Source organism: Nicotiana tabacum, chromosome 15 (genome assembly GCF_000715075.1).
Source record: "Nicotiana tabacum cultivar K326 chromosome 15, ASM71507v2, whole genome shotgun sequence".
Lineage (NCBI taxonomy): Eukaryota > Viridiplantae > Streptophyta > Magnoliopsida > Solanales > Solanaceae > Nicotiana > Nicotiana tabacum.
Window position 1 is genome coordinate 90,922,427 of NC_134094.1, and position 17,945 is coordinate 90,940,371.

Genomic DNA, 17,945 nt, shown 5'->3' on the forward strand with positions numbered 1-17,945 from the left:
AGGCTTGTCTAAATTGCGTCAAAATGCACAACAATAAATGCACGCCCTAGTTTTCATAAAATAATTATTGAGAATCCTCATACCTATAATTTGAGTTTCTGCATTGTATTGACTATCACCAGGAGCTTGGAGAAAACTTAGAATTGTGTGACATTATGAAACGTTTAAGCTAGTAGAGATGGTATTTTTCTTTATTAATTTCGCTCTTCAACAAAACCAATCACGTGCGAGTTTGATCTTTCCTTGCATTTAAGAGAAATTGTTAATTTATCTTCCCTTTATGTTATTATGTTGAAGAATATGAGCCTTCAACTCAAAACCTTAAAACACCTTTATATGCCCTCTTCTAACCATTAAGTGACAACTATGTAACTCGAACATATATTTCCTTAACTATGTTACAATTTCAGCCTACCTTGAAACTGTAATGTGTTCGGCCAAGCTCCTCAAAACACATTTTCAACACAAAGTACTTATAGTTTTCAATTTATGTGACTTATCTTACGTTTATAATATACTTAAATTTGAGATGCTTTTTTTCTTTTGTCTGGTATGCTCGTTGAGAACCCTTACTTATTTTTTTTCTTCTTCGGTTAAATAACATGATCCAAGGTTTCTCTTTGTTCCATGTAAACCAAATTAATGCATTATACAGTCCTTTTCAAATTATTTTGCCTCATAGTTTTTTTTAAAGAAATTAGAGAAATCCTAGTGTCAAAAACAAAGTTAGAAATAAGAAAGTAACTTTAATATTTTCATTAGATTTAACTTATTTTGATTTTCCATCCCCGGATTTTCAGACCCGTTTTGAGACTAGACTAATTTAGATTTGTGTCAATTGGGACTTTTCCCCTTACATGAAACCCAATTGATCTGTTGACTGAATTTGTTGACTTTCAGTCAACTCTTATTTCACACAAAAACCCTTCTCCTCCCTTGTATTAAAACCTCAAGCAAATTTCGATACACCTCTAAATTTCATTCTTTTTTCCTTCCCTCCAAGCGCGCGCGCGGGGATAATCCATTTTTGTGTGTCGCAAAATTAGTTATGGAGGGAGGTCAACAATACAATCCTCGAACAGTGGAAGAAGTATTTAGAGATTTTAAGGGTCGAAGAGCTGCACTTATTAAAGCTCTTACCGCCGGTAACCACTCTCTCCAATTTCACAACTTTTAACCCATTTATATTTTAGCCCTTTTATTTCGTTTTATTTTGTGATTTCTTTTGTGTGGTACTGCACCAATTTTTGTTGTCTCATGCAAATATATGGCTTTAAATTAATGTTTTCTTCTGTGGGTTGTTGCAGATGTTGAAGAATTTTATCAACAATGTGACCCAGGTACAGTATTGTCTTTTTATTTTCAGAATGTGTGTCATTTATTACTATATATTTTTCAAACATAATTGTACAGAAGTCTTGCTTCCAGTACCTGTATGGATGCTGGCTGTGCTCCTGGTGCAATTTTTCCAATGATTTGGCTATTAGTTTGTATATTCATGTTCCCATTTCATTTTGTAATTATTACATGTTTTTTATTTTATTTTATGAAACCTTTTAAGAGCTTTCAATTTCCTTTTTTTTTAAAAAGGAGAAAAAAAAAACTTTTTTAGTACAAATTTGCTATGTAATTTTCTGTCCCTTTACAATAAATTATGCGCAGTGGCTTCACATATTAAAAAAAATGTTTCTTTATATTGAAATCTGAGAGTATTGAGATAAATAATTGCAAATGGGAATCCAAGCTATGTTAAAAGTTTGCGAAACTTTTCATCTCATTCTTGACAAGATCGCCTTTCTTCGTGTTCAATTCCTTCTTATTTTGAGTTATAGAAAGTGGAGCTGGAGTTATGTTGAGAGAAATATATACTTGCAGACAGAGGTGGACCCAGGATTTGAGCACTACGGGGCACCACCGTATGCTAATCACTAGCGATAAAATTCGGCGTGCAACTCTTTGAAAATTTAACGATTATGATAACTTATCATCCAAGTATTATTAAAAAAAAAGTTCTGAAGAAAAAAAAGGAACCGAACAAATATATATATATAGAGAGAGAGAGAGGGAGAGAGGGAGAGAGAAAGAGAGATTTCTTCGCAAAATGGGTGTTATGGGAAGAAAAGGAATAAAATTAATTAAGTTGACTATTGTGTATTAGTACTAAACTATAAATAAATTCAAAAAAAAAGATAAAAGTAAAAAATAAAGCAATTTGCTATTAAATATAAATTACATTGTATTCAAAGAACTAAAATATTAATTAAGTTGACTATTATATATTAGTACTAAATTATAATTGAATTCAAAAAAAAGAGATAAAAGTAAAAGATAAATCAATTTGCTATTAAATATAAATTACATTATACTCAAAGAATAAAAATAGAAAGGAGGAGGAAAAAGTTGAACGTGGGTTTCGAACTTGCGTCACCAGCAAAGTTGGGAATTTAAGTGCTCAAAGCAACCAGTTCGCCCATCTACTTCTTTGTTTCTGGGGGCACACTTAAAACATTTAAGGGGTCCCATATAAATGTACATATATATATTATACTATATACAGGCTTTTTGCCGAGGCTAACGGGGTCACGTGACCCCTCAACCCTTAACGTAGGTCCGCCTCTGCTTGCAGACTAAATGCACCAAAAGTCAGCTAGAGTCAAGTTGTTTTTAAGTTTGATCCTTGTTGTTTACGTTTTCACTCACAACACATGTTTAGAAAATTTGCATAGCATGAATAATTCTTGCTAAACTTGAGTTAAATTTTTTAATGGACTTCGCAAATTTTGACAAAGCACTCCTCCAATGAGAAAAGAAGCTGATCAAGATTTCCTTCTTCAGTTTCTTCCAATATCTTCATATGCCTTGAGTTACACTCTTGTGGTTTCTACATAACCCAGTCAGAAGCTGAAACTATTTCTTTATTCTCATTTACTTGCAGAGAAGGAAAACCTTTGCCTTTATGGATTTCCAAGTGAACAGTGGGAAGTCAATTTACCAGCTGAAGAAGTGCCACCGGAGCTTCCCGAGCCTGCTCTGGGAATAAACTTTGCCCGAGATGGCATGCAAGAGAAGGACTGGCTCTCCTTGGTTGCTGTGCATAGTGATGCATGGTTACTTTCCGTTGCATTTTATTTTGGTGCTAGATTTGGGTTTGATAGAGCTGATAGGTATGTTTTCTGTTTTCATTCTTTCAAAATCTCTTTAGCCCAAATGAAATCTTTGTCTTTCCTAAATGCTGTTGCAACTTGGATCCTGAGCAAAGTTTATAAAGTTATGAATTAAAAGGTGACTTTTCTACATTAATTGCTAATGTACTTTCTTGCCTTGTGATATATCTCTACTGATTCATCTGTTATGATGTATGGCAGTGTAGCATCGATAAAGGAATAATTAGAATGTGGCATGTAACATGTGTTATTTACCTTTATCTTGTAGCTAGTTCCTTTCCTATGTCTTTTCTCTACTGTTTCATCATATGATGTAGTTAAACATATGCAGTTTATTACGTTTTCATAATTGTGTGTCTAAGTCTTAGGCAGATGTGAAAAATCACCTAGTGTCTTTTGTCTCCGTTGGGATTTGAACCCCAGTCTCAAAGTTTTTCGCCTACTTCATTGACCACCAGGCCACACCTTTGGGTGCGATACAACTTATTGTTTTTATTGAGCAAAATTCAGATTAGGATCCTGCTCTGTTTTTCAGCTTTATGGTGTAGGATGTTGGCACGCTCCAGTCATTTCTTGTTATTACTTATTATTATAAATATTATTGACCTCTCGTCCTCCTACTCCTGGTAGTTCTTTCTGCTTTGTTTTATGATGACTGTACTGCCATTATTTTTCTGCTTCTCCGGATTCACTTCATTCTTCTTCATCTCCTCCTCTCCTCCTCTTTGTCGTCGTTGTGGTGGTTGGTACCTTTGCTTCTCTCTTTTGCTCTCTCTTGCTGTCAACATTTCTTTTTTCCCCTTTTTCTTTTGCTTTATTCCATTTTCTACTGTTAAATTTTTTATTTAACTGATTGTTTCAAAAGTAAAAAAATGATTTGCAAATAGGAAATTGAACAGAACAAGTCAATTCTTTTTTCTTGCTATGGTGAAAATCAGTTTGTGGCTACAACTACCTTTTGAAATAGTATCTAATGATGTTTAATTTGAGTTGTTTGGATAAGTTTTACATTATATATTGGATGCTGAACTTACTTTTGCTAATTGCATTTTGATGTAATAAATACTAAATTCGTATATGTTAGGAAATTTTTGTTTCACTAAGTTTTGCGCTTTACTTCATGCTTAAAGAATCGGGATCCTTGTTGCTTTACCCCACTCCCCCACCTGGGCTTTTCTCTTTTCAATGCGCTGATCGAGTACTAGAAGTAATTGCCCCACAGTTGGAGTTGACCAAATAAATGCTCCCCAAGTAACTTCTTCTGATGACCGGCCACTAACAGTACCAACTGTGCTAAGCTAAAAAGTAATATATGTTGGGAGTGTGAATATGTCCAAATCGGCAATTCTTACATCTTTTGTTTTGACAATAACAGTGAAATTATAATCTAGCAATGCAGTATAGGTTGAGTCCAAAGCTTGAAAACTATAACATTTTCAATATCTCGGGGGTGGCCCCACAAGTCCAATGAAGGGATAATAGTTGATTTAAGTGGAGTTAGAGTGTTGATCTTGTTTCCTTAGTTGATACACTAGATAAAGTTTGTCATTTGCTTGGCATTTGTTCTGATAAGAAAGTGCCAGCCTTTTTCCTCTCTTTTGCATAACGTTTGGGTATTTACTCTGAGCTAGTTGTTGTTTTATTTTGAAACACTAAAGTATTTTCTGGGAATCTAAAAGAATTGGGGACAAAGAAGAAAGTTCTGGAATGGAAGGGCAACCTGAGCTAGAGTAACACTCTTGTTGATACATGCTTTACTCAATAGCAGACTGTCGTACCTTTTTTCAGCTTTGACATGTTCTCTAATTAGCTCTTTTTATCTTGAGTTTCAGGAGAAGATTGTTCAATATGATGAATGATCTCCCTACAATTTTTGAGATTGTATCTGGGACAGCCAAGAAACAATCAAAAGAAAAGTCATCTGTGTCAAATCACAGCAGCACCAAGTCTAAGTCAAACTCAAAGGTAGTGATCAATGGTACCTTTGTTCCATGTTCCCTTCATCTTGACAGATGGAAGTTTTGCCTTTCTAATTTGTTTTTGGATTGAATGCCTTAGCTGAAAATATTCTTTATAAGTTCGTTGTTATGAGGTGATTACAAAACTCTGTATTTTCTAGCATTAATATTTTGATATTTTGGCCTTTTAGGTTCTTCGGTAACAGGGTGTTAAGTTAGTTCTATTACATCCGGCTGATTTAGGCAGCACTTCTTCTGTTTCAAATGGTTATATTTAGATTCTAGGCTTCTTAGATTTTTGAATCATGCGGTGTGAATCTCTTCGGCATGTGTACCTCTCAGTTAAGCATTGTACCCTTTGCTATCTGATACCTTAGTTTTTCTTTTATGAAATAGCAAATGCTTCAAGTTTTAGTCCAATACCTGATATTAATAACTACAAATTTCCTTTTCGGTCTTTGAGATGTTGGTGGACGTTATTCTGAATTAACTGCACTTCCTCCAAATATGTATAGGTTTGTTCTAACTCGGATCTCATTGGTAGATAGGCTGCTTATGTGTTTATTTGTTTTTCAACCGAAACTGAAGGAAGGTTACATAGACTAACCTGCACACCATTCTCCTTCAGACTAAATAGATAAGCCATCTGTCTAGGAAACCTGAACAGCCTGTTTGAAATATACAGAAAATTTGACAGCTCACTGACTCCTTAAGTTGAGGTATTTTGCACTTGTTAGCTTTTTATGTCTATAGAGATGTTATTCTGTAAAAACAAAAAAAGCTGTAAGTGGAATTACTGTTTCATGTGCCAATTTTAACCTTATTCAATCTGATCATAGGTGACACAACGTGGATCTGAATCCCAAGCCAAGTATTCAAGACCACAACCAAAAGATGAGGATGAAGATGGTTTGGAAGATGACGAGCAAGGAGAAACACTATGTGGGGCTTGCGGTGAAAACTATGCATCTGACGAATTCTGGATCTGCTGTGACATATGTGAGATATGGTTCCATGGGAAGTGTGTTAAAATCACTCCTGCTAGGGCAGAGCATATCAAGCAGTACAAGTGCCCATCTTGCAGCAGCAACAAGAGAGCACGCCCTTGATTGCACTTTCTTTATTGGGTCACACTTCGTGGACTTGGGAATTGTTAGCTAGATCTTTGTCCAGTATGAGAAATGGAGTTTTTTCGAGAGGCTCTTGAATGTCAGATTTGTTTCTAGGTTGTCAGTCGAGTTTCAAGTATGTAGTTGTCTAGTTTGAGTTATGTAGTCCGGCGTGCTGTTTATTATTAGGTTGCACATCTGAATTGTTCTGTAGGTTTAAAGTTATGGTATCAAAACTGTTCAGTGTGTATGCTATTAACGGAAGCTGTTTTTTCTCAGCGATATGGCAAGGATACATTGCTCTTCAAAATCTTGTTTCATGACCTTTTCTTTTCCTGCTGATTAAGCTTTCCCTGCATGAAATGGATGAGAATGGCCTATGTTTCATGTTTTATGTGTTCTGGTGACTGAGGTTACCAACACCATTCTTGAGCATTGGCTGCCTATCCCTTTATTCAGAGACGTGTTTTAAAATGTAGTATGAGGCTATTTTATTTCTATACAAATTTTATAATTTTCAACAATAATAATTCATTGAATTGTTCCACTTATCTCCTTTCAATTGCTCCTACTATATTAGTAGTATTTTCCTTGCATATCGCTAATTGAATTGTTAGTACTATATAATATGTTGTAGTATTCGATCAAATAGCATCACATAAAATAAAACATTGGAAGTAAACTGAATAGAAGCAGCCTGTAACGATGAAAAATATCTTTGAAATTATGCACCCATACAGGAAAGCAACTTAAGTATTTCCCTATTAAATTAATCTCAGTAATAAGTCTAGATCTCCTTATTTGATTAAACTGTTGCCTATATTTTATGGATATTTCACAGATAAAGTTATCTTCCGAAGATTGAATTAATTAATTTAACCAGTCCTTTGTCTAATCTTTGGATATTCAGAAAAGTTGATTATTGAACTAAGGCAACTAACTTGTCACATTCACTAGTAACTACGCTGTATTTCAAAGAGCAAAAAAATCAAAATAGCTTTTAATACATGAGCTTAAGATTATTTTAGTTCCTGATATATACTCTTGAACACAAGTAATTCTTAATGTTTGCAAAATGTAGACATAATTAATTCACAACCCTAAACCTAACGGGAGACAAAAATTTAGAAGTCAAAAAGACATTAAGGCTTTTTTTTTTTCTTTTCCAAATTAGGTACTCTTCTGTCCCAATTTACATGACAAACTTTGACTTAACACGAAGTTAAAAAAAATTAAAACTTATAATTTTAAATATGTAATAGTATTGTGACTATAAAAGTATGTCAAAGGTATACTCTTTTTTAAATGGATCCAAAAAAAAAAGTGTCACATGAAATGAAACACAAAATTATTTAATATAATCTCACTCTGATCATTTAGACTTTTCTTCTTTTTTTCTTCTTCCACATTTCATAGGTGCAACGGAAAGAGTCCGGAACCAAAGTATTGTGTTTTTGGACTCTAGAGACCAAAATAGGTGCAAAAAAGAGTTGAGAACCATTTTATATATAGTGCATGTTTTACATGCGCTATACGTTAACGATCAGTTATCCCGTTAACGTATAGCGCATGTAATACATGCGTTATACTTCATATTATGACTGCCATGATGATTAACAATGTAACGCATGTAATAAATACTCTTTGTGTACATCACATATATTACATGTGCTATATGGGTATTTCACGTGCCTAAGGAATTTATAGTTGCTTACTTAAGGCCGAATATTCATTCTTGAAAAAATTATTCTTGAGTGAATTTGAACTAACTTGCCTTTGTTCTTCAGCATCCTTTATACATCCCTTCATCTTCATCAATATATATACAATGTTCTCTTTAAATCTTGCTACGATGTTTGATGCGAAAAATTAGAGTTGCATTATATTGGGGCGGTGAGACTGTGGTGGAGAATAACTCGGTGCGCTATAATTGTTCTATATAGTGTATTGTTAAGGTGCCACTCACATTGGAGTACCGCAAATTGCTATCTCTGATTTGTAAAAAAATGAGTGTGAGTAACCGTTCGGTTAATTTTAAGGTAACCGGAAGATATCCGTATCGCTTACTCCACAAGGTGTGACTTGTTATGCCGAGCTTAACGTCGATGACGAGGATACTCTGCAAAATATTTTGAGGACTTCGGATGAACACAGGGATGTTCTTGTGTTAAGTATGCTGGAAATGTACGTAAAGTCCGAAGACATCAGCAATACTGATGTTCCGCAAACTACAACTAACACTCAACCATCTGGTGGTATTTTCGGATGGTTTATTAGGTTCCGTATGAAAGAGTCCGGCCAGATCTAAACTTATCTGCACGAGTTAACAAGGAGCGAGGACACAATTTCTCGCCAATGCAGCATCATGGAGGGTCGCCAAGTTTACAGAATTCACAGGCAACCCTGACCACGCGAGCCACCCTAATTTTCTAGCCAATGATTTTTTCAAGAATGAGCGTATGACCTTAAGTAAACAACAATAAATTCTTTAGGCATGTGAAATGCCCATATAACACGCATGTAATATATGCGTTGTACACATAGCGTATTTACTATATGCGTTATACAGTTAATCATCATATCAGTCGTAATAAGCAGTATAGATGTATTAGATGCGTTATACCTTAATGAGGTAACTGACCGTGTGAACGTAGAGCACATATAAAACATGTGCTATATAAAAAATAATTCTCTAACTCCTTTTTACACCTATTTTAGTCTATTGAGTCCAAAAACACAATACTTTGGTTTCGAACTCAGAAGGAAAGGGTAGATATAAAGAGCCAGCCACCTACTAGTGGCCAAACTTCTGACCAACAGTTGCTGTCTGTTCAGGAAAGACAAGGACAATCACACTTTACTGCATTCTGCTGATGCATTTTAAAACGACTCTCTGAATTCTCAATGATATTACTCCACTATATATGTAATTGCACTCCTCAGCAACAATGTGACAATATTAAGAATCTTTAAAGATATGTAATCTGCAGTTTTTACAACTTACAACACTTATTAGTATCATTTCTTAATTTTTTACTAATAAATAATTCAAGCACTTTATGAGATGATAAAAAGACGGGGCTTATTTAACGATTACCCCACCAGGCCACCACAACACTTTTTCAAGCTTTCAACCCTAGAGATTATGATTTTGTATGTACCGCAATTGGGAATCTAGGAGATTTTATTTCTATAAGTCAGAAGGATGTCTACTTTACTTACCTCCTTTTGCTTGCTTAACTAAGAAAAGAAAATAAATACAAAAGGATGTATGCCAAATCCACTTTGACATAAAATGGGATAGAAAATGGTCATGGTATTGGGTCCCAAAACAAGGACAGTTACACCAAGTCACCAACGACCACTTCTTATTATCCGAATTTGCATCAAATTAATCCAAAAAAAAATCATTTCCAAGACTCAAATCCTGAGCAATTTTTTTTGTTATATTGGTAAAAAGGGGGGGACAATGGCAAAAAGTGCAAGCTTTTTATACAGTCAAAAGAAAAGGAAAATAGCAAGACAAGAAATGTCCTGCAAATTTCAAAGTACAGTTTCTGAAGAGTAGAGTTTAGCATCAAGCAGCGTGAGGCCAATCCTCAATTTCCTGATATTCAAGAAATTTACAATCACAAAAAGCTTACACTAAAGAAGCTTCAATCTTTCTAGATTGAAACATCTTTTAATATATAGGATAGGAGTAGGACAAGAGACAACATGAAATGCAAAATAATATTAACTAAATATTGCTACATTTTTTCTACAAAATCTACAGAGTGTTAATATACAATTTAGTCAAAAGATAAGAAAAAAGAAAGCTGCAAAAGGATTGAACATATATGTCCCCTTTCCCTCTTTAGTATCTTTACTGTTTGTATGCAAGATTTCATCAAACAAAGCTCTCTTGATTCTTGGTGGATAACCTTTTGAGGAACTCATAAGTAGTGATCATAGTTATTGCAGACATAGACATTGATGTCCATCTTGGACCTAATCCTCTATAAGAAGCACCTAATCCACCTTCCTTCACTAAATTCCTCACTGTCTGTAAAATTGTTGGTCTTCTCCTACTGTTACTACTACTACAACACCATTCTTGATCATCTAATACTTGCAATCTTGTCTTCACAGTGTCAAGTGGCATTGTCACTAATGCAGATATTCCACTAGCCAATGCTGCACTCAACCCTTGAACTGCCACCATTGCCTTCCCATTTGGCGTATAACCACACTCATCGTCTTTTTTGCAAAAATAGCCGCCAATTGAACTCCATATCACTCTATGAGCAATAGAGTATGAACCCCACCAAACTGCATTTGAAGGTGCATAAGTCAGTATTGAAATACCAAATCCTCTATACAATCCCCTTAAACCATCACTACAAATTATCTTTCTACACGCGTCGATCCCACCATTATAATACTTCAATCCAACAACACCACAGCTAGAATTTCCACTTCCTTGGACCATTAATCTCTGACTCACAACATCAACTGGGGTCCACACCAATTGGGCAGCCAATGCAGCGCTAAGACCAGCAGCCGCATTGGCAATGGCCGAGGAAGATGCCTCGGCCAATCCCAACTTATTAGTAACAGTTCCAACATTGCTTTTGGTCATTTCGAGCGCGCCCATATATAGGGCGCGCGCAGGAATAGTCCCCGTGAGGGAAGTACCAAATCCTCTGTAAAATCCTCTGTACCCTTCACTCCTCAACATGGATACTGCCATTTTTAGACATGGAATTTGCTTACTCATAACTTGCTGCCGCGTTTTCAACACTACAATCGGATACAGTGTGACCGAGACACCAGAAAATAGCGCAGCCCCTAAGAAAAAAAACTTAGATTTATCAAGCATTTCCCAATTTATATCTGCAGGAAGTTGGATTTTTGAAGTGGATTCATTCTCTGCCATACTCACGCTCATTTTCACCACTTTTCAAATTCGCTATATTAAAACGCCTCAAACTACAATTCAATCCCAAACAAGTTGAGGCCTGAATCCTCAAGCCAATAGTATCCAAAATAAAAATAATAAGGAAAAGTACTAAAACTTCATTATACTTTCTACTAACATATAAATCTCTGACTACAATGCATCAAACCAAATTAGTTAAATTCTATACTCTATATATTTTCCTAAAAATTAGCAACTCCCTTCAAATTAAATATTCTAAACTCACTTAGTATCTAAATAATATCTACTAGAAAGAATGGAATATAAAGAAAAGATAAAAGAGGAAAAAGGAGGAGAAAAACAGAAAGTAAAACCAACCCTAGTAGTACTAACTGCTGGAGTTCTCAATCAGATCAATAAACGCTGCACATAAAAAGTTACAACGTATACCTATATCTAATACTAGTAATTATATATGTGTAAATTGCTTTTGTGGAGGCTGATTTGAGAGCTAAAATGAATCAGCATAGAAGGATGTAGCATCTCCTATTATTTCTGAGGGAGAGAGAGAGAGTTTTGAGAAGGGGGAAATAAAGCTCATTTTATAGTGAGTGTAACAGTCAAGAGGTGGCTGAACACTGTAGAAATGAAGGGAGGGCTGTGGATTTGAAGCCGAGGGTTTGTGCATGTGGACACGTGTCAGTCAACATATGAGATCATGACCATTTAACATACAGTAAGTTAAAAAGTGTTATCGTTTATACGTCATACTAAATATTTATGTCCCTCAGAAATCAGAATATAATGAAAAACTAACGAAATATAGAAAGTGAATTCTTTTCGACCATAACTATATATTATGTATATAAATTAAAACGATGGGAATAATATATACTATAACTCTATTGATGGTATATTGTGTACTAACAATAGTCTGTTGTTTAGGAAGTTATTTATTCATATTTGTTTTACATACTGAGATTAGATTCTTAAATAATTTAATAATATAACAACAACAACAACAACAACGACAACCCAGTAAAATTCTACTAATGGGGTATGGGGAGGGTAGTGTGTACGCAGACCTTACCCCTACCCCGAAAGAGTAGAGAGGTTGTTTCTGAAAGACCCCCGGCTCAAAAAAACAAAAAGACAAAAAGACAAAAAGGGAGACAATATTAGTATCACAACAACAATCATAGGATAAATAGGAACACCATGAAATCCAGAAAAAAGATGCAAAGCAAAGGGAGACAATATTAGTAAATATTAGTATCACCACAACAGTCATAAGAAAAATAAGAATACCATGAAATCTAGAAGAAAGATAAAAAGCCAAATAATATAACACTTCTTTATAATTATTTATTCATAATTGTTTTACAGAATACTATTTGGTATTAGATTCTTAAATAGTTTATAATTATAAAAGTTGATTTGTGCATGAACTGACAAGGATATATATGATTTCAACCAGTTAGAAGAAGGGGTGCAGATTTGATGGCATGCTGATTACATAAACTGTGGGTAAACAGGTGGCTAGCAACAGTGGGCTCATCACTTTTGGCGTTGGCAGCCATTTATTTTTTCATACCTCCTTGTGAATTTAAGGTATTATATTTCTTTTTTGAAAGAATTTCTTTAACTTGTCGAGAGTGTCAAATGGACGGATTAAGTATATTTTTCGCAAATAGTTAATCAAATTAATAAACAAACTGGATCATAATTCGCAAAATATTTGTTTGGTTCATGGATGGATCAATTGAAACTAAACAATATGCATATAACTCAATCCTCCCAACTAATAGTCATTTTTCATTCTTTGTTTGTTCTTTTATAATTTATTTAATCACCAAGTTAAACTAATAAAACTTTTTTTTTAAAATTTGTTATGACATTATCAGACGGATCAAACAAAAGAAAAGCTTATTATTCTATGTTTTGATCTGCTTTTTATATGCTAATTTTGGGTTATATGTCGGGGTGGACCAAACTTTTAGATGAGTTAACTTAGTTTAGGATTCTAGTTCTTTTAAGTTAATGAGTTTTAAATAAATAATTTATGTATATTTAATGAATTTCTTAAAACAAATATAGAGTTTGGATCAAAGGTAAAATAATCCGGCAATGGATATGTGTTTTGCCCAAATCGTCCATGTCTAAACGGACATAATGACTAATATTTTCATGAGCTAAATGTGACCACTCGTGATCGCATCCTTCTTAATTCGCTTGATGAACATCAAAGAGCTTCTTGGACTAATTTAGAATCGGGAAAAACAAGAAGAAGACAAACCAAATTCAGTTGAGCAAAATCAGAAATAAAAATCAGCTTAAACTTGTCATGACCCGAAATTCTTACATTTGGAACCGTGACGGCGTCTAACATTTCAGTTGCTAGGCAAGCCAACGTTAGAATAATATTAGTCATTTTAAAATAATTTTAAATTAATTAATAACAAAGAAACCAATGCGAAAATAAAGTCTGAAATAAAGTGAATAATCTGTAATAATAGCGATGTCTAAATACCATCCCAAAACTGGTGTCACAAGTGCACAAGGTACTAGAATAATACAAATAAAGGTCTGAATAAAAATGAAGCTGTCTAAAAAGAAGTACATACCTACGATAAAGTAGAAGGGGACTTCAGAACTACGAACGCCATGCAACTATACCTCAAGTCTCCTGCAAATAGCTGAATCCGAGCAGATCTATTGTACGCCGCTAGGACCAACTTCGGTATCTGCACAAGAAGTGCAGAGTGTAGTATGAGTATAACCGACCCCATGCATGTACCCAGTAAGTGCCGAGCCTAACCTCGACGAAGTGGTGACGAGACTAAGACAAGTCACTTACATTAACTTGTACGCAATAATAATAATAACAACAATAGTAGAAATAACACATGTAACTCAATTCAACAGTTGAAGCTAACTCGGTAGTCATAACCAATTATTATTTCAATCAGTTTCCGTTGCGGCGTGCAACCCGATCCCACAATATATTAATTTTTATTTAATCTTGTTGCGGTGTGCAACTCGATCCTCAATATATCTTTCCAATCAATTCTTTTGCGGCGTGCAACCCGCTCCTCCAATATATTCATTTCAATCAATTCTGTTGCGGCGTGCAACCCGCTCCTCCAATATATTAACTTTCATTTTCTGTTGCGGTGTGCAACTCGCTCCTCCAATAATATAATTTAACAATTCTTATAAAAGAAATTACTCCAATAAATACAAAAATTAATATTAAATTATAAGACAACAAGCATACAATAATTATGATTTATTTAGAAATAAGTGATGACAAGTAGCAATTAATTATTAAAATTAAGGAGGAAATAAGCATATTAATAATTAGTATGCTAAATGTCAAGTAGCAATTAAGTCACATAAATCAAATAAGCATGTAGCAATTATAGCATGGATTCAAGGCATAATATTGAGCAAGGAATATGAGAGAAATAATTAATTTAATAATTAATTCATGATTTAAAACAATTATTAATTTCAAATAATTATGCAAACAATTATTTTGACGACGTATAGATACTCGTCACCTCGCCTATACATCGTTCACATGAATTTCACATAATAAATAATTCAAGGGTTCTATTCCCTCAAGTCAAGGTTAACCACGACACTTACCTCGCTTCGCAACCAATTTCAAGATTCTAATAAACCTTTGCCTCACGAATTCGTGTCCGAAAGCTTCAAATCTAGTCACAAACAATTCGATATACTCAACACGAATATTAGGAATTAATTCCATATGAATTTATTAATTTTTCGGATTAAAAACCGAAATTCATTTTAAAAATCGACAGTGGGACCTACATTTCGAATGTCGAAAAACTAACAAAATCCAAACACCCGTTCAGATATGATTTCAACCATACAAAAATTATCGAATTCCGACATCGGATTGACCTTCAAATCTTCATTTTACATTTTTGGAAGATTTTATAAAAATCTGATTTTTCTTCTATAAATTCACGGATTCATGATGTAAATGAGTATGGAATCATGAAAAATAATCAATATAGGATAAGAAACACTTATTCTAAAATTTTTCCGTGAAAATCGCCCAAAAATCGACTTACCCGAGCTCAAAACCGTGAATAATGAAAAATGGGACGAAATCCCATTTCGAGAACTTAAGTCCTGCTATCCAGGGATTTCCTCTTCGCGAACGCGACAGGTATCTCGCGTTGCGAAGCACATTTTGTGCTGCCCCAGATTTCTGCTTCACAAACGCTAGCCTGGTCTTGCGAACGCGAAGACCAATTTCACCCCAGGCCGGCTTTTCCATTCGCGAACGCGAAGCTTTGCCTTCGACCCTTCGCGAATGCAAGGCCTCGATCGCGAACGCGAAACTTTGTCCTTAACTCTTCGCGAACGCGTGCCCCCGGTCGCGAACGCGGATCACAAAACTAGCAAGTCCAATTTTTCTCTTCGCAAACGCGAGACACCCCTCGCGAACGCGATGAAGGAAACCAGATACAGGTATCAAAAAATTCCAGCAGTTGTTTAAGTCCAAAATTCAACCCGTTAACCATCCGAAACTCACCCGAGGTCCCCGGAACCTCAACTAAATGCACCAACAAATCCTAAAGTATCATACAAACTTAGTCGAAACCTCAAATCACATCAAACGACGCTAAAATCACGAATCATACCACAATTCAAGCTTAAGGAACTTAAGAATTTTCAACTTCTATATTCGATGCCGGAACCTATCAAATCAAGTCCGATTGACCTCAAAATTTGCACACAAGTCATAAATAACATAACAGACCTATTCAAATTTTTAGAATCGTATTCCGACCCCGATATCAAAAAGTCAACTCCCCGATCAAACTTCTAAACTTAAATTTCTATTTGTTTCCATTTCAAGCCTAATTTTAACTACGGACCTCCAAATAATTTTTCGGACACACTCCTAAGTCCAAAATCACCGAATGGAGCTATTGGAATCATCAGAATACTGATCCGGGTCTGTTTTCTCAAAATATTGAACGAAGTCAACTCAAATAAGTTTTGAAGCTCCATTTTATATTTTAATCCATTTTTCACATAAAACTTTTCGGAAAATTTACAGACAGCGTACACAAGTCGAGAAAAGCTGAATGGTTCTATATGAGGTTTTAGAATACCGAAATAATTATTAAATTTAAAGATGATCTTTCGGGTCATCACATTCTCCACCCCTAAAACAAACATTCGTCCTCGAACGGAATTAGAAAAATACCTGAGCTGGTAAAATGGTGTGGATATCTACTCCACATGTCCGACTCGGACTCCCAGGTAAATGCTTCTACCGGATGACCTCTCTATTGCACTCGAACTAATGGATAACTCTTAGACCTCAACTGTCGGACCTGCCGGGTTAGAATAGCTACCAGCTCCTCTTCATAAGTCAAATATTTGTCCAATTGGACTGAGCTAAAATCTAATACATGGGACGGATCACCATGATATTTTCGGAGCATAGACACATGGAACACCGGATAAACTGCTAATAAACTAGGTGGTAGTGCAAGCGAGTAAGCTACTTCACCCACCCTTTCAAGAATTTTAAAGGCTCCAATATACCTAGGGCTCAACTTGCCATTTTTTTCGAATCTCATTACACCTTTCATAGGTGAAACCCGGAGCAATACTTTTTCTCCAACCATGAATGCAATATCACGAACTTTACGGTCGGCATAACTCTTTTGCCTAGACTGAGCTGTGCGAAGTCGATCCTGAATAACCTTGACCTTATCCAAGGCATCCTGTACCAAATCAGTACCCAACAACCGAGCCTCTCCCGGTTCAAACTAGCCAACTGGCGAACGACATTGCCTCCCGTATAATGCTTCATATACATCCATCTGAATGCTCGACTCATAGCTGTTATTATAGGCAAACTCTATAAGTGGCAAGAATTGATCCCAAGAACCTCCAAAGTCTATAACACAAGCGCGGAGCATATCTTCCAATATCTTAATAGTGCGCTCTGATTGTCCGTCTGTCTGTGGTTGAAATGTTGTACTCAACTCAACCCGCATGCCTAACTCATACTGTACATCCCTCAAGAAGTGCGAGGTGAACTGCGTACCTCGATCAAAAATGATAGACACGGGCACACCATGAAGGCGGACAATCTCGCGGATGTAGATCTCCGCTAACAGCTCTGAAGAATAGGTAACTGCTACTGGATTGAAATGTGCTGACTTGGTCAACCTGTCCACAATGACCCATAATGCGTCAAACTTTTTCTGAGTCTGTTGGAGCCCAACAACAAAATCCATAGTGATACGCTCCCACTTCCACTCAGGGATTTCTAATTTCTGAAGCAAACCACTAGGTCTCTGATGCTCGTACTTGACTTGCTGATAATTTAAACACCGAGCTACATATGCAACTATATCATTTTTCATTCTCCTCCGCCAATAATATTGCCGTAAATCTTGATACATTTTGGCGGTACCCGGATGAATTGAATACCGTGAACTGTGGGCCTCTTCAAAAATTAATTCACGAAGCCCATCTACATTAGGATCACAAATATGACCCTGCATCCGCAGAATTCCATCATCTCCCACAAAAACCTGGTTGGCACCACTGTACCACACCATGTCCTTGAGGAAAAGCAAATGAAGATATCATATTGTCGCTCTCTGATGCGCTCATATAAAGAAGATCGAGCGCTGTGCATGCTAGAACCCGACTGGGCTCTGAAATATCCAACCTCACGAAATGATTAGCCAAAGTCTAAACATCTGCAGCTAGCGGCCTCTCACTAACTGGAATATATGCAAGGCTT

At 35.6% G+C, this 17,945-nt stretch overlaps 2 protein-coding genes across 2 annotated transcripts; one reads left to right on the top strand and one right to left on the bottom strand.

The window, feature by feature from the left end:
- Positions 1-927: 927 nt before the first annotated feature.
- LOC107787715 (PHD finger protein ALFIN-LIKE 4-like) lies at positions 928-6,541 on the top strand. The gene is made up of 5 exons (XM_075230997.1): positions 928-1,145; positions 1,308-1,340; positions 2,936-3,164; positions 4,997-5,129; positions 5,962-6,541. The coding sequence occupies exons 1-5, from the start codon at positions 1,049-1,051 to the stop codon at positions 6,229-6,231; spliced, it is 762 nt and encodes a 253-aa protein (XP_075087098.1). The 5' UTR covers positions 928-1,048; the 3' UTR covers positions 6,232-6,541.
- A 3,403-nt stretch (positions 6,542-9,944) lies between these two features.
- LOC107787714 (uncharacterized) lies at positions 9,945-11,716 on the bottom strand. The gene has a single exon (XM_016609318.2). It carries the CDS (start codon positions 11,159-11,161, stop codon positions 10,121-10,123), a length of 1,041 nt encoding a protein of 346 aa, XP_016464804.1. The 5' UTR covers positions 11,162-11,716; the 3' UTR covers positions 9,945-10,120.
- Positions 11,717-17,945: the final 6,229 nt, after the last annotated feature.

Excerpts from the sequence above, each read along its gene's own strand:
- LOC107787715 (XM_075230997.1), top strand. The coding sequence starts at position 1,049 with ATGGAGGGAGGTCAACAATACAATCCTCGAACAGTGGAAGAAGTATTT. Across the intron at positions 1,341-2,935 it reads TTATCAACAATGTGACCCAG|AGAAGGAAAACCTTTGCCTT; the intron begins GTACAGTATTGT and ends ATTTACTTGCAG. Across the intron at positions 5,130-5,961 it reads AGTCTAAGTCAAACTCAAAG|GTGACACAACGTGGATCTGA; the intron begins GTAGTGATCAAT and ends ATCTGATCATAG.
- LOC107787714 (XM_016609318.2), bottom strand. The coding sequence starts at position 11,161 with ATGAGCGTGAGTATGGCAGAGAATGAATCCACTTCAAAAATCCAACTT.